At 44.5% G+C, this 19,870-nt stretch overlaps 1 protein-coding gene across 1 annotated transcript in view; it reads left to right on the plus strand.

The window, feature by feature from the left end:
- The window catches only part of Chchd6 (coiled-coil-helix-coiled-coil-helix domain containing 6), a 234,347-nt gene that overhangs the window by 127,573 nt on the left and 86,904 nt on the right, over nucleotides 1-19,870 (plus strand). The window contains exon 5 of the mRNA XM_057781715.1: nucleotides 9,391-9,474. Within this exon, the coding sequence (XP_057637698.1) occupies nucleotides 9,391-9,474 (84 nt within the window). The remainder of the gene's footprint in view (nucleotides 1-9,390; nucleotides 9,475-19,870) is intronic.

The raw sequence follows: 19,870 nt of genomic DNA on the forward strand, positions 1-19,870 counted from the left end.
AGAATTTTTAAATATGTCGTTACGATCCTATTAAATTTCTCAATAGAGTTTTAAAATACATCCTTATGATCTTCTGTAGTTCCTCAATGTCTATTGTAATGTCTCCATTTTTCTAATTTTATTATTTTGAATTCTCTCTCTTTTGGTTAATTTAGGTTTGTCAGTTTTGTTAATCTTTCAAACTCTTCATTAATTCTTTGTATTATTTATTTAATTTCTATTTTATTAATTTCAGCCCTTAGCTTAATATTCTTCCCACCCCCCCCTCAAGTTCTTAGTTTTCTGAGGCCTCCACATGCATCATTAAATTATCAATTTGAGATTTCTCAAAAACTTTTTATGTAGGCACCTGGTGCTGTAAATTTCCCCATTAGGGCAGTTTCCATTGTGTTCCAAGGTTTTAGGGTGTTGCATTTTCATTTTCATTTTCAAAGTCCAGGAATTGCAGATTTTCTTCTTTTAGCAGTGTGTTGTTTAGTTTCTGTGAATTTTTGTCCTCCTTACCATTTCGATTGCAGTTGGTATCTTTCTGTATTCCATTGTGATCAGATAGAATGCAGAATGTTTCAAATTTTCCTATAAATCATTTAGATTTGCTTTGCTTCCTATTGTGGTTAATTTTGGAGAAAGTTCCATGGACTGCTGTGAAGAATGTGTATTCTTGAGTTAAGTGGAATTTTTTGTAGATATATTCAGTCCATTTGGTTTATGATATCATTTAACTCCCAAGTTTCTCTGTTTGTTTGTTTGTTTTTTCCAGATGGCCTGTCTATTGTTGAGTATGTTATTGACATCACCACTCTCAATCTGATAGGATCAATATGTGGTTTCAAATCTAATTATGTTTGTTGTATGAAATTGGGTGTTTCTGTGTTTGATGCTTATATGTTTAGGGTTTAAATACTCTGTCCTTTAATGACTATGAAGTGATCCTCCCTATCTCTTCTGAGTAGGTTTGATCTGAAGTCTATTTTCTCAGATGTTAGGATAGCCCTGCCTGCTAGTTTCTCTGTTCTGTTTCTTTGGAATACCTTCTTTTATCCGTTTATCATAAAGTGCTGTATATTGGTGGTAAGGTATGTTTCTTAGAGGCAGCAAAAATATATACCCTATTTTCTGGCCTAATCTGTTAGTCTGTGTCTCTTTATTGGGAAATTGAGATTATTAAAATTAAGAGTTATTGAGCAGTGTATATTAGTTACTATCATTTGTTGTTTTGTGGTGTTTTCTTTGTCCTCTTTTTATTAAACATTTTGGATTTATTCATTCCCTGTTCATCCTTGTGCATATTTTACCTTTTCGCCAAAATTACATATTGTTTCTAGTAGTCTCTGTAGAACTAGCTTAGTGTCAGTACGTTTCTTAAATCTTCTTTAGCTTGGGATTTTTTTTTCTTATTTTTTAGTTACAACTAATAATTTTGCTCAGTATAGTAGTCTAGGTGACATATGTTGTCTTTCATAACTTTAATAGGACATAGGTCCGAACCCTTCTCGCTTCTTAAGTTCCTATAGAACTTACTCTGAAGAACCTGTCTTTAGATGTGATTTGATCTTGTCCTTGGCAGCTTTTTTTGTACTGTACATGTAGTGTTTTGATTATTATGTGTCATGGGAGTTTCTTTTGATAGTCATCTCTTTCCTCAGATTAGGGAAGTTTTCTTCTATAATGTCTTAAACATTTTTCTGTGCCTTTAACTTGTATGTCTTCTCTTTTGCCTGTATTTATTCATAGGTTTGTTCGTTTTTTTATTGTCTCAGAAATCCTTCATACTCTGTCATAGTTTTTTATATTTTTTTATTTCACCTTTATTTATTTATTTTTTGAGTGAACTTGTCTTCAAGGTCCAATATTCTGTATTCCATTTAATCCAGTCTATTGCTGAGGCTTTCCTCTGATTTTTTTTAACTTATTCAAATTTTCATTTCCCTTTGGATTGTTTTTTTTTATTTTACTTTGGCTATTTTTCAGAGATTCTCCTTATTAAAATATATTTTAATATCTTCAATTATTTTCATTGTTTCATTCAACTATTTGTTTTCATGGTCTTCATTCTCATATTTATTTGTATCATCTTTGAGTTCATAGATCATATTTATTATTGTTATTTTGAAATCATTATTTTTGTATACCTTCTAAATCACTTTAACAGGAATATTATTATGGTAGTACTAATTTTTGCAAAGTGTCTATTGTCTTGGTTATTGATCTTGTTCATGTTTTGTGATGGGGGCTCAGTATTTAGAGTTAGGTTGTTGGCATTTCCTGGTACAGTCATTGTTTCCCCTTGGTTGAGAGGGTGTTTGGATCTCTGTTTGCTGTTGTTCTAACTTGTCAGGTTGTTGACCAGATGAGTGAGACTTAGGGTTCAGTCTTCAGGGAACTTGATGCTCAAATGGAGTATAAGAAGCAATCTTCACTCAACCAGTGCTATGTGGAGCTTCAGGTCACAGGAGCATGCATTCTGTAGACTTAGAAGGTCCTCACATGCAGTCTCCAGAAATCTGTGGAAGGTCACTGGCTAGAGTTCTGGTGGAGTCTGAGGTCCCTATCTGGAAAGGAGAGATGACAGGAAGGATGAGCAGGTTCTCAGGTGGCAGGAGAGGGAGGAATAGGTGGTGGAAGTCTGGGGTCCCTTCTTAGAAAGGAGGGGCAGCAGGAGGAGCCGACCTCTCTGTTTGATTTGAATAGAGACTTGTTTCTAGGGTCATGATACTATCCTAGGCTGTCCCTGTTTGGTGTGTCAGTAACCCCTGATTTTATATCACCTCGTCTGCTTGTCATTGCAAGTGGTGAACTAAGGCCCTCTCTACCAATCCATTCTCAAGAAGCAATGATAACAGTGACAGAAAGTAGAGTTTATTTTTTCACATTTTTTAAAACAGTCTTTCTATATCATTCTAGTAGCCTGGAACATACTATGTAGAACAGGCTAGCTTTGAACTCAGATATCTATTGCCTGCCTCTGCCTCCTGAGTGTAAGTGATGGAGTTAAAGGTGCCACCACACCTGACACTTTGTCACAATTTTGAACATTAACCCAATGCAGGAACATTTGTAGTAAGAGGAGCGGGTTGTGTCCCACCACTGGCCAGCTTAGCCCCCGAAATAACCACGCAGAAATTGTTTTAATTAAATTACTGCCTGGCCCATTATATCTAGCCTCTTCTTGGATAACTCTCACATATTAGTTCAACCCATCTGCATTAATGTGTATCGCCACTTGACTGTGGCTTACAGCATAAGTCTAACCAGCGTCTGTCTCGGACAGGAGAACCACGGCGTCTGCCTGACTCTGCTTTCTTCCTCCAGAAGAATTCTGTTCTGTCTTCCCCGCCTACCTGAGTTCCACCCTACCAACTAGGCCAAGGCAGTTTCTTTAACAACCAATGAAAGCAACTCAAATACAGAAGGGCCTCCTACACCAAACATTTGTATAAGAAAATAAGAAACTTTCAGTCAGAACAGCAAAGACTTGGCCATTTTCACTGACCCTATTCCATCCTTCCCTCTTCAAAGCTCCTTGGCAATCTCAAAACCAACAGCTCGCAGGTAGCATGTAAGCCTGGAGGGGCACAGGAGAGGCAGAAAAAGGCTGGAGCTCTTGTAGGTGTTGTTCCTGCCTGCTGTTTCTCTGAAACATCCCATTTTAAAAGTTCATCTTCATCTGACCCAACTGTTTCTCATTGCAATCCTTCTTTTCCCAGGGATTTTGTCTAAAGACAACCATAGATATTTGTTGGAAACATGGCTGCCTGCAAAAGTAGTTATTTAAGCAAACAACCTGGTATCAAGAAATCTAGGAAGAAAAGCAAGAATTTAAAATTCTGCTTCGGGTTCCTGGAAAATTAGACCAAGTGTTTAGTGTGTAAGATCCCAGGGACCCACACCTAGACACTTGGTAATCCTGCCAGCAGAAGTTGAAGTCAAATCTCAAAGGAAACAAGAAAGAAGCCACATGTGAGGAGTACTCAGTAAGATTAGCAGTGGATTTGTACGAATACTAATGGAGCCATGTCCATCACTGTAAAGATTCTTTGTTTCTCCATACACATCTGCCTTTCTCTGCTAGATCCCTCTCATGTCAGCATAGTGCCTTGATTCCGATGTCTGAGCTGTTAGTGATCTGATTCTATTATTTTATCTCTTGGTGGTGGTAGTGCACTTGCTCTCACTTGCCCTCACTCTCTGTCTCATACATATTTTAGGTTTTTATTGAATATTTATTTATTTCTGTCCAGTAAAGGGTTTGTTGTTGTTCTGTATGGCTGTTCGTATAGGTGTCTAGGTCTCTTGAAAGTATCAGCTACTTGGTTTGTATTTTATCCAAGTGATCATCTTTTTCCCAAAAGAATGGGATTAATCAATTTAAATTTTATATTTATCTATTGCTAAATATCAGTTTACAAAATTAAGTGGCTTCAGTCATTGAGTGGTGTTTGCACTGCTGGGTCAGACATCTAGCTCAGTGGCTGCTCCAATTTCCAGGCTTCTCAGTGCTGCTTCAGGTACTTTCTGTGACTGATATTGCAGCTGAAGATCTCACTGGAGAGGATGCTTGCATGTTCTCTTCTGGCTGCTGGAAGCAGGTGAGGATCTGCAGGCCTCAGCCTCTCTCACTGGCTGCTGATGGTGCTCCCTTCCTCCCTGCCCTCAGTTCATTATCATGTGAGTGTCTCTCTAGGGAAGCTTATAACATGGAAGCTCATAGTGTGAGGAAGCAAGAGGGATGGGAGCAGGGAAGCCAAGCAGACCCCTGGCTTGTGAACACAAATCTCAGAAGTGGCATCACACCATGTTTGTCATAGTCTGTTGATTAGCACTGCCTCCAGGTCCAACCCTCACTTAGAGAAGGGGACCACACAAGACCTGAGTATGGAAATGAAGGAGAGTTTGGCCCTCTTGGAGACTGTCTACCACATATTTCCTATGATGGCTCTTTTTTTTTTTCTGTGATTTCTCCTTACTGTTGTCTGCCCACCTTCTTCCAACACTTGTCTCTTTCCTTACCTCTATCTTGCTCCATTCTTCACTCTCACCATGCCCATTGTTGCCCTCTTGTCTGCATCTACTCTTAGTGCTCTCTTCCCTTTGCCTCTGCCCTTCTTTCCATGCCATCCCTTTGTGGTAGCCATTATACCTGTGCTTGCCAGTCCCCAGCTTCTTCTTCAGGCCTGTTTATCATCCCCGCCTGCTGACTGGTAACTCTGTACCATTCCCACACTGTCTGTTTCCCTTTACTGCCCTATGCTTAGGGTTTATCTTACCACATTGCAGTTTTTATTTGAAGACTTGAGTATTAATATGTTTTGGGGTTTGCTTATTTTATGCTCATAATTTCCTTTTTATAAATGAAAAATCACTCATTTCTTTGAGGCAGCTTAAACATGTATAATAAAATATTTTATCAGTAGGAGATTTTAATACTCTGCATATTTGATGAGGAGTCAATCTTATTTTTTAAGTGATACTTATGTTCTGTTTAGAAGAATAAAAGTCCTTGTCTTTTAGAATAGCGTGTTGAAGTCTACACAGATGAAGTTACTTGCTGGAACACTCGGAATAGGTGTTTGTGCATGTCTGTGTGTTTGAGCATGTGTGTTTGCACACTCCTGTCTTAGTTCTTGGTTGTTGAAGCTTAATGATGCCATCTGAGTTTTTACTACATTGTTTTGTCTTATGTTTGAAATGTCACCATAAAATCTTTTCACCCTTGTGATATTGTCCCATGACATTAGTGTTATCTGGGGTGAATCTGTCTTAGTTACTGGTTTTGCCAATATGATTCCTCACCTAAATGAGTCTAGATTCACAGTATGAGATTTGTCTGGCTGTTTTCTTTCCCTGCTTACCTTCGGTGTGACCTTAGTATACTGATGTCGTTTTTCTAACTGACTGTACCTACCGGGTCAGGCCAAGATCTTCCTTCTGTCTGCACAGTTGTGTTGATACACTGCAGAGGCCTCAGAAAGTGGGTGCTGAGCTTGTTGTCCTGGGTTGGGGCTGGGGCCTCTCACCTGTTTAGGTTGGACAAACAGAAAACCATGTGCTAGAGGGGTCTGTGGAAATTTGTAATGCCTCCTTTTTGCTTCAGGGTTCACCCTCAGCTCCAGATGTCCAGCTTGGTTCCTGCCCCTCCTCTGTAGGGTGGGGTTTATTTTTATCCTTCAGGATTGAGAGGTCCTGGCTGCCCTGGCCTGCTTCAGCCCCAGCCCAGCAGGCCTGTGGCTCACACTCCGCCTACTGCTTTGTGTGTCCCTTCTGTGTTAGCGCTTTAATCTTAGTTTTGAACCTGTGTCTTTTCACAGTTTTGACTGTGTCTTTTCAGGCATGCGTTTTCTCTGCTGCTGTGTGTGTGGAGCAGCAGCGGTGCATCAAAGTGTGAACTAGCAGTATAGTCTTGATGGAAGAGGCCCTCTGCTAATCCACTAAAGATCCCTCCGCTCATGCTCAAAGCCTTCCTTCAACTTTGCACAACGTCGTAATGGTGATATTTGTCCTGTATGTCTGAAGCAACATACTTGGTTTGTTTTAGAATTTGTTTTCCCAGAGGACTTGGTTGGGATTTCTTTAGACAAAATAGCAGCCTGCTAGCTCGCATGTTACAGGGTCGTAGTCTCCCCCGCACATCAGACTCTGAAACTGACTATCTACATACATATTTGCTTTTCCCACAAGGACTGAGTTCCATGAACACATCTGGTACAGCCAGAGCCCCTTTTAGACACTTGGGAGCAGCTAAGGAATTACTGAGCCAGTTACTGGGACCATGATGGCCACTCCAATATCACCTGCAGCCTATTTCTAGGAAGCCTGCTGACTGCAAGCCTTGTAGTAGAGCTGCTGTTGTGTGATGCACTCTTCATTCACCAAGAGGAAATCTTTGGGTGCCTGCTGTGGGCTCTCTTCCCTGCATTGCCTCCTGTACATTATTGCTCATGGAGATTTCATTACCAGCCTCACAGGTGACTAGAGTAGGCAAGCACTGCGTGGCAGGAACTTATGAAGAAGTGCACAAGCCACAGAGCTTCCAGTCAAGTGAGCTGTCCTTACTCTTCCTCCCTGATTTCCCTTTACATCCTCACCTGATCCTTCTTTTGTCTTTTCCTGCAGACTTAGGCTAGTCTCAGTCTCTAGACTGGGCAGTAAGTCTGATGGTGAGGCATCTCTGCTCAGAGCTTTGCTTCTGCAACTGTTTGCTGATGTGTGTCCTAGTGGCTGCTGGCTGAGTATTCCAGGAACCTCTGCCCAGAGACAGAATCACAGTATGTCATTCGGAGGATGGGTACATGCCTGGATGAGCTTCCTTGTCCTTTCTGCCCCAGCCGCCCCTAGGGCAGAGCAACTGAAGAGTCTCATGATAGTTTTGCCTTGGGATGTCATATTTCTGCTTGGCTGGAACTACAGGTCAGAAAATGACAGGTCCAAACCCTGTAAGATATTCCCATACTGTCTGCTTAATTGTATCAGATGCGCTTCTCCTCTGATTGAACTAGAGATCATTCACAGTTGATGCTGGGCTGCTGAGAGGCCCCACACAGATTAGCTATGCCTGTGTGCCTGGGACACAGCCTCCTCATCTCATCATCGTGCTTTGAAAGATCCTATGAGAAATCCCTGGCATTCAGTTCACTGTCCATGTTTAGCTTTGCTGGCCTGTTGGCATTCCAGAGGCATTCCAGGAGCCTTCTTAAAAGATCCTCTGAGGAATCCCTGCATGTAGTCCCTTGTCTCTGTTTAGCTTTGCTGGAGCATTGGCATTCCAGAACCTTCTTGGAATTTTTAGATTCTTCAGCCCCTGGAGAGCCAAGTTGTTTCTTTGCTCCAGTTGACAGGTAAAGGGAAATACACGAGGAAGGTAGCTTACTAGCGAGGCCACTGGCCAGAGCCAGTATTGGAATTCTATTCTCAGACATATATCCTGGCATTGCCCTTTCCTTGAGCCCTTCAGCACAAGCATGCTCATACTGGTATGCAGTTAGCTCCCACTGCTGCTTAGTTTGCTGCTGTTCTGAAAGATTCTAGGCCAGCAAGAATATTATTGCCAAGGAGCGGGGTTTTCAGAATCTTTGCCTCTTTTCTTCCTTTGTATTTTTGAAGAATTCAAACTCATCTGCAGAGACCATAGGGTATCTTAAAATAAAAGGCTCAGGACTTGGAAAACATGTGATTCAGGTTCATAGTGGACCTCAGTCATTGATAAGCTTGTGCTCTTGGGGATGGTGAGAGTAAATGCCACCAGGAGCCTGGTGTAGTGTTGGGCACACAGCCCTCATAGGGGTATATAGCCATTAGGAGAGATATCCCTCTTCCAGGTACCTACACCAGACTGTCCCAAGCTCTCTGACCTCTGATGACTGCTTCTGTGTAGGAAAGACAGAGGCAGTGGGGCTTAATACTCATACTGACAGCACCTAAAGGGCTGAAGATATGGGTGTTCCAGTAAGGGGCTCATGCTCCCTGCTGCTCCAGTGCTGTGAGCCTTTGTAGATGCCTCGTTCTGACCCTGCTCATTTCTGTTGGGGTCCCTCAGCCTTCAGACAGTCTTATAGGTATGGAAGCAGAGGTCACTTCTGTTTCAGTTTTAGCCATTGCACAAGAGAGGTATTCTGTACAAACAAGGAATTTGTTCAAAGTCATATAGCTCCTTAAGGAGAGTACTGGGCTGCACCCCAAGACTGCTAGCTCCCGACTGTCCACTGTCTAACCGAGCCACCATCCTTACCATAACTGAAGGAGAGAGGCTCTGTTAAAACTGTCTTCAAATGATTCACACACACACACTCCTTAACCACCTAGGGGAATAAATCCCCTCTTCTTTAGAACTCTGGCTCTCTTGCTATAAACAGGGACCCCTGCCACGACAGCTTAACATATAGAGCAGTGTTATGGTGTACCACCAAATATCAGGACTCCAGAACCAGTGCCACAATCTGCTCTTTCCAGACTGAAGTTGGAGGCAGCTTAGTGCTTTAGCCAGACCCAAGTTCTCTGCTCTGCATGGCTGTTGAATAGTTACTTGGCCACTCTGTTGAATCTCCTATTATGGGGATCCACTGTGACTCTTGACTTTCATTAACTTATTGCACTCTACCTTCCTCCTAGGCATTGGGAGGAACCTAGAAATGCCCAAGAAGCATGTAGAACAGGGTTTGGCAGATAGTAAGCATTCAGTAAATGTTAGTGATTATCATCTGCAAAATGGTTGTGCTAATTATCCACCTTGAAGGGCTATGTGAAAATTGAGTGTAACACATGTGCATGACCTGCCACAGCATAGGCTCTCTGTACATTACTCCTGCTTTTCTCACCAAGCATTGTTGTGAGCAGAAACGTCAGTCGCCTTCTCCCTGCTGCCAGCTAACACAGGCTTTGTTCTCTTCCAACTAGGCCAGGGAACTGGAGAACAGAGAGGCCGAACTCAGCCGCCGTGACACCTTCTACAAGGAGCAGCAGGGGCGCATCCAGGAGAAGGTAAGGCTCAGGCCTGGTTTCCTTCACGTAGGTCCCAAAGGTACGTGACCAGAGCCCCACCACCACCATGGTGGGGAAGAACAGCAGGCTTTCTGCTGGCTTACCCTAACACGAGTCACCCTGTGGACATGCCCATCCTCCTGCCTCCGCAGGAGCACCACAGTCCCAGCCTTTCAACAAGTTGCAATCACAGACATAATTGCTTTTTAATTGGCCATTTTCTGTGAATGTAGCTGGCTCTGCCACAATCCAGTTTTAGAAAAATAATTCACTTTCACCACAGGGCGGTGCTGAGACCCAGTACACCTTTTTCACTTGAGTTAAGCCACACTGGGTAAAAATAATAATAACATGAAGCTTTGCTGTACAAATGCATTAAAGTTGTATCATCGATTTTCTCCTGGGACTTGGGAAGATCAAAGTACTCTGCTGCAGCACGCTTGCTGCTGCTGTGGATGAGCCCAGGAATGCAGGAGAGTCACAGGCATTTCTGCCTGTTTAAATGTTGGTGACAGATGATTGAAAATTTATTAGGTAACGTGCTTACTTTGGGGGTGGGTGCTTTAATTTGTTGATTATGGCAGAATCTTCCAAAGTAATGGTTTATAACATGGGAGGAGATGGTTGGGAAGTTTTTAAAAAAAAGTATTTTCCCTCATGCTTGAGAAAAGTATTCTCCCTCATACCAAGCAATCTGAGCCACCAGCTCTTGCAGGCAAGTCTTCTGTCATTTGTCAGGGTTTGGAGCTTTGGAAGTGACAGTTTGCTTGAGGGGGCCTGCTTTCCATGGGGGTTTTCTCCTGCAGCATGCACAGCAAAGCCTGGCAGAATTGTGAGTTCTGGATTTCCAGGTAATGGGGACAAGAGGGCGGTGGCTCCCTGCTTCACGGCCACCTGCTTGCCCGCTTCTGCCAGGCATGTAGAGGAAAGCCAGCACAGAGGATAGAGCCCTGGCAGTGACACCCTGCAGTCCTAAGCATGTGCCTGGCTAGTGCCAAGAGGCCTTTAAGAAGCCAATATTCTCAAAGCAGTCCATGCACAGGTTTGGCTGTGGCTTGCCATGCTAGGAATTGTGATTTGAGATTACAAAAGGAATTTAAAAAAACAACCCACCAGCCATGGCTCTAATTATCACAGTCGCCCATATGTTCTCGGGCATGGAGATACTCTTTCTGTTGTGTGTGCAATACTCTGTCTCCTGCTGTGCTCTCTTCATCTCTGTTTTGGGCTTGGCTACTCAGAGCATGTGCACCTGCTTCTGTGGAGTGGAAGGAAATGTCTGTAGCAGTTTCCTCCTCGAAAGTCTGTTTTCCTCTCATCGCTCTCCTCTTCCACCTGCACTCCAGTTTTCTCCGTAAGGCCAGTCTTCTGCTTTGCCTTTGCCAAGGGAGAGGCCGTTCTCCCACCTAGCTCTTCCACATCCTCTCCTCCTCTGTGCTGCTAGTAAAGGAGAATCCAGCTCCTTAGGCACAGAGATGGGCCCTCTTGAAAGGGGAGGATTTTATATGCTTGTGACTAGTTCTCACTTTTATGAGGTGTCAAAGTGTGCCCTCCTTTCTGATCATGCTTTCCTGGTGATAATAGAGAGGAAAACATCCCACATCCCAGCAGATGGAGATCAGGTTGGAGGAAGCAGGGTTGTGGGGAGCCCACATAAGACACAAGAGGCCAAAGAGTGAGGCTTGGCTATACTAGTTCTGAAAAAAGGTTTTCAATCTTTCCCGTGGCTAATGTTATTTTGGTAATGGCTGGGAAGAGGAAAATACAGCCCCTGACAATCTCCTTATCAACTGCTGCTTCTCCTCAGCTCGACTTATGTTTGCTGAGCACTCTTAGACCTGACATTTACAGCTCCCAGACCTTCCAGCCATCATGCTCCTCCCATCCCCACCTCCCCTCCTCTCTCTTCTCCTGATGCCCCCTTCCTTGTTTCTTTCTCTCCTCCCTTCTTTCTTTTCCCTTTCTGTTTCCTTTAAGTGTAGATACTGACTGCAGAGCCTGATGTGGCAGGGAGTGAAGCAGACATGACAGTGGAACCCCGTCTAGGGAAGGTGGATAGTATGGAGAGTGGGCTCCTGTCCAGGAAGAGATGGGCTCATTCTAGACTTCTAAGCAATACAGGGTGCCAGGCAAGGCAGGTTTAGGGTAGAATGGTGGAGGCCTTAGGCTATAATTCTGCTGCCTGCCACCTGTCACCTGTGGGGTCAGTCCCAGGGTTCCGTGTGGGCCTCTCCTGGCCACAGTGACAAACAAGGAAGGAAAGCCTGCATCATTCAGGCTCACAATCCAGGAGGAGACATTGCGGTGCTTTTGTACCACCATGTTTATTCTGCCACGATAGTCTCTTAGTGTGAAAATGGAGGCTGCTGTACTTTCTAAACTTTCTGAGTAATTATTCTCTGTGTCCACGTACAAAGGTATAAGTGTAGAGTGTTGAATTTCGCCAGGGTGAACAGTGAACTACTGGAAAGTTTTCATGCACCTGAGGGAGAACTGTAGGCATACTAGTCACAGGGGACAGTAGTGCAACTGAGCTGGCTGAGCCTGAGTGTCAGAGTCTGATTGGCTGGTGTGTCTCTGCTGCATTGCAGTTGCTATTCCTTTCTGTGTCTCCATTTCCTAATGTTTAAGATGGAGTCATCTGTGCTGTCTGTGAAGAGGGAATGGAGGGTAATATAGTGTTGCCCTGGGACAAATGCACAGGAAATGCTGGGTTTTACCCTGTATCTAGTGACTTGGTATTCTGTATGGTGTCATAATGAGTTCTGCAGTTTGGGAATAGTGCATAAGCATGGGTACATGCATGCTGTGAGCTTGAACCTATGCATGCTGGGGTGAGGTTCATTATTGACAGTGATCTGGCCCCATATCCTGTTCTCTGGGATTGAAGAAGCCTCCTTCCTAGATTTCATAAGACTTTTTCTGAATTCCTACTGGGAGCCCACAGGCCAGTTAGGCATTGTGCAGGAGACTGGGGCCAGTTGCTATTCACACTATCAGTTCTCATGCACCATGAACATTTTTATTGGGTGAGGATACATGCACCAGTGATGTAGGTGGGCCGTCTGTCTATGTGTTACTTTCATTGGTTAATAAAGAGACTGCCTTGGCCTTTTGATAGGGCAGAAAATTAGGTGGGTGGTGTAGACAGAACAGAATGCTGGGAGGAAGAAGGCAGTGAGGCAGATGCCATGGAGCCAGCCGCCAGGTCAGACATGCTAAATCTTTCCCGGTAAGCCACCACCTTGTGGTGCTATACAGATTATTAGAAATGGGTTAATCAAGATGTGAGAATTAGCTGATAAGAGGCTAGAACTAATGGGCCAGGCAGTGTTTAAAAGAATACAGTTTCTGTGTTATTATTTCCGGGGCTAAGCTAGCCGTGCGGGAGCCAGGCAGGATGAAAAGCAGGCCTGCCCGCAGCTCATCACTACACACCAGGAAGGGATACCCTCAGCCATATTCAGAGTCGTGCTGTGGAACCTTTTGCAGTCTTATTTGCCCTCCCACTGAACATGCACTCAGCTGTCGTTCTGTGACTTCTAGGAGATGAACAAACTGGGGCAGGATCCCCATGTTGTGTCTGAAATTGGCTCTCTCAGGACTGGAGTGACTTGTGTCTCTTCAGCCAAAGAATTTTATTTTCTTGTGTCAGGAACTCCTTTGAAATGCCTGAAATGCCCTGAAAGCCCGTATAGAACTGACTGCTTTTGCTGGCAAAAGCCCCATTTTCTGTGGCTAATCATGGCACCCATGGAACTGAATAAGAAAAGGGACAAGTATGCTTTGAGGTCCCACAGACATCATCTAGTTCTGGCTTGGTAATGGAACAGCCTTGAGCTGAGTGTGGTGTTTACATCCACCGGTCTCAGTTTTCTTCTGCTTGAAGTGGGGTGGGGTGGTAATATGCCTATTATTTCATCATGAGTGATTATTTGTGTGAAGCAAACAACAGAATGCATACTGACATAAGAAATAAGTTCTCTTTAATGTTACTTCCACCCTTCCCCTCCTTTTAATTTTAAATACATAACCATTCATTAATTCTACATCAGTTCTGTTGGACAACTTCCAGGAACAGAGATGGTTCAGACAGGTGTGGTTCTGTTTCATGGAGGACTCAGGTATAGAGGGGATTGGGTAAGGATTGGGGCAAGGAGTCCTCGGGGATATAGAGAAATGATGCTCACGTTCTGGATTTCTAGGCCACAAAGACCTCTCAGTTCTGTAAGCCCTTGTCTTCCCTTTCCCAGACTCAGCAGCTTCACAGAGGAGAAAGCTTGCAGGCTAACTTCTAAGACTCAGTTTGGGAGGAAAACTCAGAAACGTTTGTGTTCTTTCTGATGTTTGGCTCTTCTTATCGTCCCCATTTGCACATGCCTGTTCCTATGAATGGTCAGCCCTTTCTCCCCGCTTTCCCTAAAGCCTGCCTGATCCATACACAGGTATCCTTGTCTCTGGGGCATTGATCAGTGTATTCTCTTGCTAGTGAGCATGTGCACACCAGGGAGCCATAACCTTCACCCACAGGGTGAAACTGTTGTGCCCTCAGCAGAAGGACCAACATGGGTGATGTCAGCTGAAGTCCACACTGCTGTGGCAATGCATTGGCACAGCCACTTTGGAAGAACTTTGGAAGAACTGAGGTCCAGTTCTATTAGAACCAGATATGGACATGCAGTGACCCAGCAGATTCTCCAGAAGAAACCATAGGGCATTCTTGTGGAGTGCTCAGGAGAGCCTCAGAGCAGAATCATGCAGTCCATTCATCTATCCAGTGAGGAGCGAGTACAAGCAGCCTACAGCTGTAGGAAGTAGTAGTGAAAATTTGTAAACCCTACGAAGGAAGCAGAAGAGGCCAGGTGTGGAGGAGAAGTGTATGATCTATCTGCATAAAATTCTGAAGCAGCAAAGCAAATCTGTGGGTTACAAAGCTGAACAGTGGTCACCTGAGGAGAAGCCCTGACTGGAAAAGGATGCATGGGTTGGATAAGAGTCACTCTCTGACCTGGGAAGGATTCACCTGTCAGTATGTTAGTTGTTAGAAACAAGGGGATGCTACTGAAGAGGGCAGGCCAGCAGGGAGTGCCTGGTGCCTCCTGTCCCCTCTCCTGGAGCCTGGGGCCCTCTCAGAGATTCTAGCACATAACACAGCACATACCATGCTGCTTAGTACTTCCTAGTGTCTGTGACATTTCCCCTTCTTCCTAATAAAAGTTCTTGAACACAGTCCTGACTGTCATTCACAAAGGGTGATTCATCAATGGAGGCCAGGAATGCAGTTTCTTTCATATAATAGGTGCTCAGTAAGTATTTTCCAGAATAAAGAGAGGAAAGTGTGTGCACATAAACAGGAAACAAATGCATTCGGGTTTCTGGAGAGGAAGAAGGGAAGCTTTGCCAAGAAGGTTGCTTATTGGAAGCAGTGTTTGGAGAATAACCAAAATGCCCATGGCAGCCTGAAGGGTAGGACAAGAACAGCAGGGACCTCTGGGTGGAGGCCACAGCCTATGAGGTGCCCCACATAGAGGCCATGGAGGTGAGGCTGAACAGAGACTGGCATGTGATTTTAAGTGTGGTCTTAAATAATTTTAAGGTCTGCAAGGACTAAAAGCTGGAGAGAGAGTTGAGCTTGAAAGCCCGGGAGAATAATGGTGCCATTTAGGGAAAAAAAGTCATATGAGCCATTGCTCTTAGGGAAAGTGGTGAGTTTAATTCTGGACATATGTGTATGAGACAGGATGACTGGAAGATGATTGAGAGGTGTCAAGCAGGAAGTATAGATCCTGCAAGACAAGTCTGTGCCATATGCCAGGCCCCTTTTATAAGTTATCACTGATCCTGGCATCAGCCCTGCAAACTAGATTATATTACATGTGTTCTACAAATGAAGGAACTCAGAAGCAGGCCGAGCAAGCTGCCAGAAGCCATGCAGCTGATATATAGATGGAGTCTGCTCCTTCCACCACACCATGCTGCCTCTCTATATCAGCTTGGAAGAGAATGTGGGAAGCAGGCCGGATACTGTGGGGCAGAGATCTCAGGCCCAAGAAAGCCTGTGTTACAGGTGTAAAGGATAATGTAGCCACACCCAAGGAGCCTTTCATCATCTCAAGGGAGGCTAGCCCCGGTCTTTGTGGGGTTGAGGTAGGCATGTGTAGAGGAAGCAGGTTAGCTGGCCATTTTTTCAAGAAGTTTCATCCAGGAGAACATGTTAGTAGTTGAGAAAGGAGTAGAAATCCCTTCGATCTGGGAGGAGGAAACTTCCTATTTTCTTTTGGAAAGGGATCCTGCAGAAGCCAGTCCAGAGTCAGAGCAGGGCATTCTAACAAGTGACTGCCTTTTTTTAGCTGTACAGGCATGTCCATTCGACACCTTCCTTGAGCATGGAGGCCTACCTAGTGTCAATCCCAGAGATGTCATTGAGATGCAGAGCAGAACACTTGTATGGAGATGAAACCAAATGACAAAGATCCCCAGAGAGAAGCCTTGAGAGAGATGCAACCAGAATGGGGATGCAGAGCAGAAGACAGCACAGTGACCTGAAGCCAGAACAGTGGCATATAGGGACATCAGTCACAGGGAAAGGACCTGGCCTCCAGAGCAAATGGGAGCACACATCACCTACTGAGCCTCCTGCTAATAGTCTAAAGGAGACCTCTGAAAATGATTGAATCCAGAAGTCTTTTACCTTGGTACCAGGCTAGGTGAAAGAGCATTTATCTGCCAGCTGCTCTACCAGTGCCTCATTTAGTCATGGCACCTCACTTGTATGTTCTCATGAGCTTTGAGTGGGAATAGATTAGCACAATTTGACAGACAGAAGATACAGTGGACCTGGAACCCATGCCCTGGGCCCTTCCCCACTGTATGTGAGACTATAGCCTTGCACTTGAGTGGCTTGAGAGTGTTGCAGTGTAGTATCGAGTGCTGGATTTTCAGCACCACTGCCAGCTGTGTGGAGTTAGCAAATCACTTAAGACCTTGAACATTGATTGGGAGTCTCCATCTTTACAAGGACAGCACTATTAGCTTTGGTTACAGGGTACATAATGAAAACTTCACCCAGCACCCATTACTTTGTATCCTTGTGTTAGCTGAAGCCACCATTAGTGATCCCAGCCAGAGATGATAGAACAGTATAACTGCTACTGTCCTCACATCTCTATCTGCTGGCCCTGTAGTTTTTCCACTGTAGTGTAAGCAGAGTATCCCAGTCTCTGGAGTTAGATGCTTTCTTACCATCTGCACTAATCATGTTAATTATTTTTCTCCTTGCTGTGAACAAATGACTTTTAGACTCAGGAGCGATATATTTTAACTTATAGCTCAGAGTCTAGCCAATTTCTGGTGGTGAAGGAGGCCATAGTGGCAGGAGGGTATGGCACAGCTTACTTACATCTTGGCCAGTCACGAGGCGGAGATGAAGTGGAAGCAGGGCTGGGCTATAAGATCCATTCTTAGTGACCTGTGCCTGTCGGCTAAGCCCTTTGTCTCAAAGGTTTCACAACCTCCCAAAGTGGTGCTATCATGTGGGGACCAAATATGCAAGCAAGTCTGTGGCAGTAGTTCACATTCAAACTGTAATTTGCCTCATCAAGGATCAAGTTAGTAGGCCTTCCCAAACTTCATTTTCTTATCTGTATAAGGTTTCTTCATTGGGTCATTGTGAGGAGAGGCAGCATAACCAATACTAAGTGCTCCTCTAGCATTAACTCTCTGCAGGCACTCAAGATTGGCATCTCTACCTCTACCTCCATCACCACCACCTCTGCCTCCACGCTTTCCTTCTTCTCCACAGTAGTTACTATTTCCACCGCCACCATCATGATCTCCAACAACTCTACCTCCATCTGAACCACCTTTACTACCTCCACCTCTATCACTTCCGTCATTTCTCCTATCTTTATCTACACCTCAACCTCTACACTATCACCTCCATCACTTATACCACTTCCTGAACCATCTCGCCACTTTTACTATTTATGCCATCTCTTTTACCACTTCCATCATCTCTACCAACTGGTCCATCTTCACCTCCTTCAGCTGGTCCACTATCTCTACTTCTGCCACCATCATCTCCATCTTCACCACCTCCACCCCTCTACCTCCTCTACCTTTAATCTCATCTACCTCTCCATGCACCATGTCAACCTCTATCTTCTCTCTGCCGTTGGGTTCTATACCAACTGGTATATTTGCCTCCTCTACCCTCTGTGTTTCCCCTCTACTTGTATCAGCTCCACTCACACCTCTTAACCACACACTCGCTCTACCTGTCACCTCCACCTCTTTGATCTCCTTCTTTGTCACCACTTACATTACTGCTGCCAGCTTCTCTGTGCCCTTTTTTTCCTCTACACTGCTTCTACTTTGTCAGCTAAAGTGGGTTCTTTGCCATACAGTCTTATCTCCTATTTTCCAGAACCTCCTCTACCTGACACCTCCCCAAGATTAAAAACACAGAAACTACAACCTCTTATAAACTTGGAGGGCCTGCTGCTCCCCAACCTTGCAGCTACCTCCTTGGGACAGATGTCTAAGCCTAGGACCACTGAGTGTGCTGTATAGGTCTTCTGTGCTAGGTATAATACCTGGGTTGTATTGCTTAGGTTTTGTTGTGTGGCTTTGGGAGTGGTAGGAGGATTATTTGTCACATGAAAATGAAGACACTGAGAGAAACTAAGTGACAGCCGGATGTTTCATAGCTATCAAAGCACAACCAAAGATGGAACCATGTCTTTGAGAATCTGTCTCAGGAAACTGTAGCAGCTCTGACCTCCTAGGTAACTTAGACAATTGCATGAGTTGATATACACAAATTAAACCCATTTCCAAAGCTACTTTTCCTGGTGCCTGGCTGCTAATATTTATTGAGTGTACTCTACATGCAAAAATATTGACTGTCTCCTTTAACCTTCAAAGTGACCCTGAAAGCTGGGTGACAGCTATGATTGGATTGCTGGCCTGGTTTGAGTGCTTGGTGAGAAAGCCCCAGGTATGTTCTAAGTGAGTCATTGCATTCTTTTTGTTCCAACTGCAAACAACTCCACAAAGCTGGACTTCTCACCAGCCTACTGGGCAACAGATTCAGAACTGGCATGGACATCCACAGCAGTGGTACCATGCGTTGGGTGGGATCACAGCCGAAAATCAGTTTTTGGCCCTGAGACCTTGTCACCTGAATTCAGGGGTCAGTACTTAGCAGCTGATGGCACCATGCCAGCTGCTGCAGGGCTGTGAGTCAACACTGTTCATTGGGGAGAGCTCCTAAAGGGAGACACAGGAGTGCAGCTAGTATCCCTCCCGTGGCATGTTTACTTCTGGCTGTGCCCTATCTGTTTATTTAAGCACCTTAAAGCCAATTCCCAGCAGCCGTACCCTTTCTCCTGTGTACTTCACACAAGTCTCAAATATGTAATTCTTACATAACTACAATGTCCTCATCTTACCTCAGAGCAGTGACATTAATTCTTATGCTTTTTTTTCCCAATAATATCTTCTTCCAGGATATTTGGTTTTCTGTTTGTTTGGGGGCGTAAGTCTGTATACAACAGTCACATTGAAGTTGCTTCTTGGTTCTGAAGTTCACGGGCATATGTAGTTCAGACTTTTTCATGAGAGTAGCTTGTTCTATTTTTCCTCCTCCAATGCACAAAACCTGGGCCAGAGAACTTAAATGCTGCTAGAGCCTGATAGGAAAAGGGAGTTGCCTCCCAGGTCAAGGGCTAGCCCTGTGGTTAAACTGCTGCTTGCTGCTACTGATTTATGTCATTTGCCCTTTAGTGTTGTTAGAGTCCTTTTCAGCCCAGACTCAATCAGAATCTGCTCTCTGCAAGTGGTTTCTGTGCATTCCTGCCGTAGCCATAGTGTGCAGTGCTTCCTTCTCACATGCATGTGTTTTGGTCCCCCCAGCACTTTAAGTCTCCTAAATGATGCTTACAAGTTGGAGAGCCAAGAGTGATTTTCCATAACACTTGCAAGTTGTCACCCATTCCAGCTGGCGAGGACTTTGTTAAAAAGATAGTTTTAGGTGGATAGCTACTCCAGGACCTTTCCCACCCTTTCTAGTGCTCCCCTCCCAGGCCTAGATCAGCCCGTTTACTGCTGGTGTCGTAGTGAGAAGTCAAGAAAAGACACTGGCATCAGGATTCAGCATACTGTGCGCCCCTAGTGCTGGGAACTAAGTGTCCTGCTCACACCACTGAGCTAGCATTTCCTGACCCCTTGATCCCCCCCCCTCCATCATGGCAGCCTATTAGTCTCTCATGAACTGAAGCTATGTCCTTCCCTCCCACTATGTATTTTTTTCTGGATATCATCCATGATTCAACATCCAGTTGTCCAACCAGACTTTCTGGTGTTCTGCATTGACTCTCCACTGCAACCAGGACAA

The sequence above is a fragment of the Chionomys nivalis genome, chromosome 1 (assembly GCF_950005125.1).
Source record: "Chionomys nivalis chromosome 1, mChiNiv1.1, whole genome shotgun sequence".
NCBI lineage: Eukaryota > Metazoa > Chordata > Mammalia > Rodentia > Cricetidae > Chionomys > Chionomys nivalis.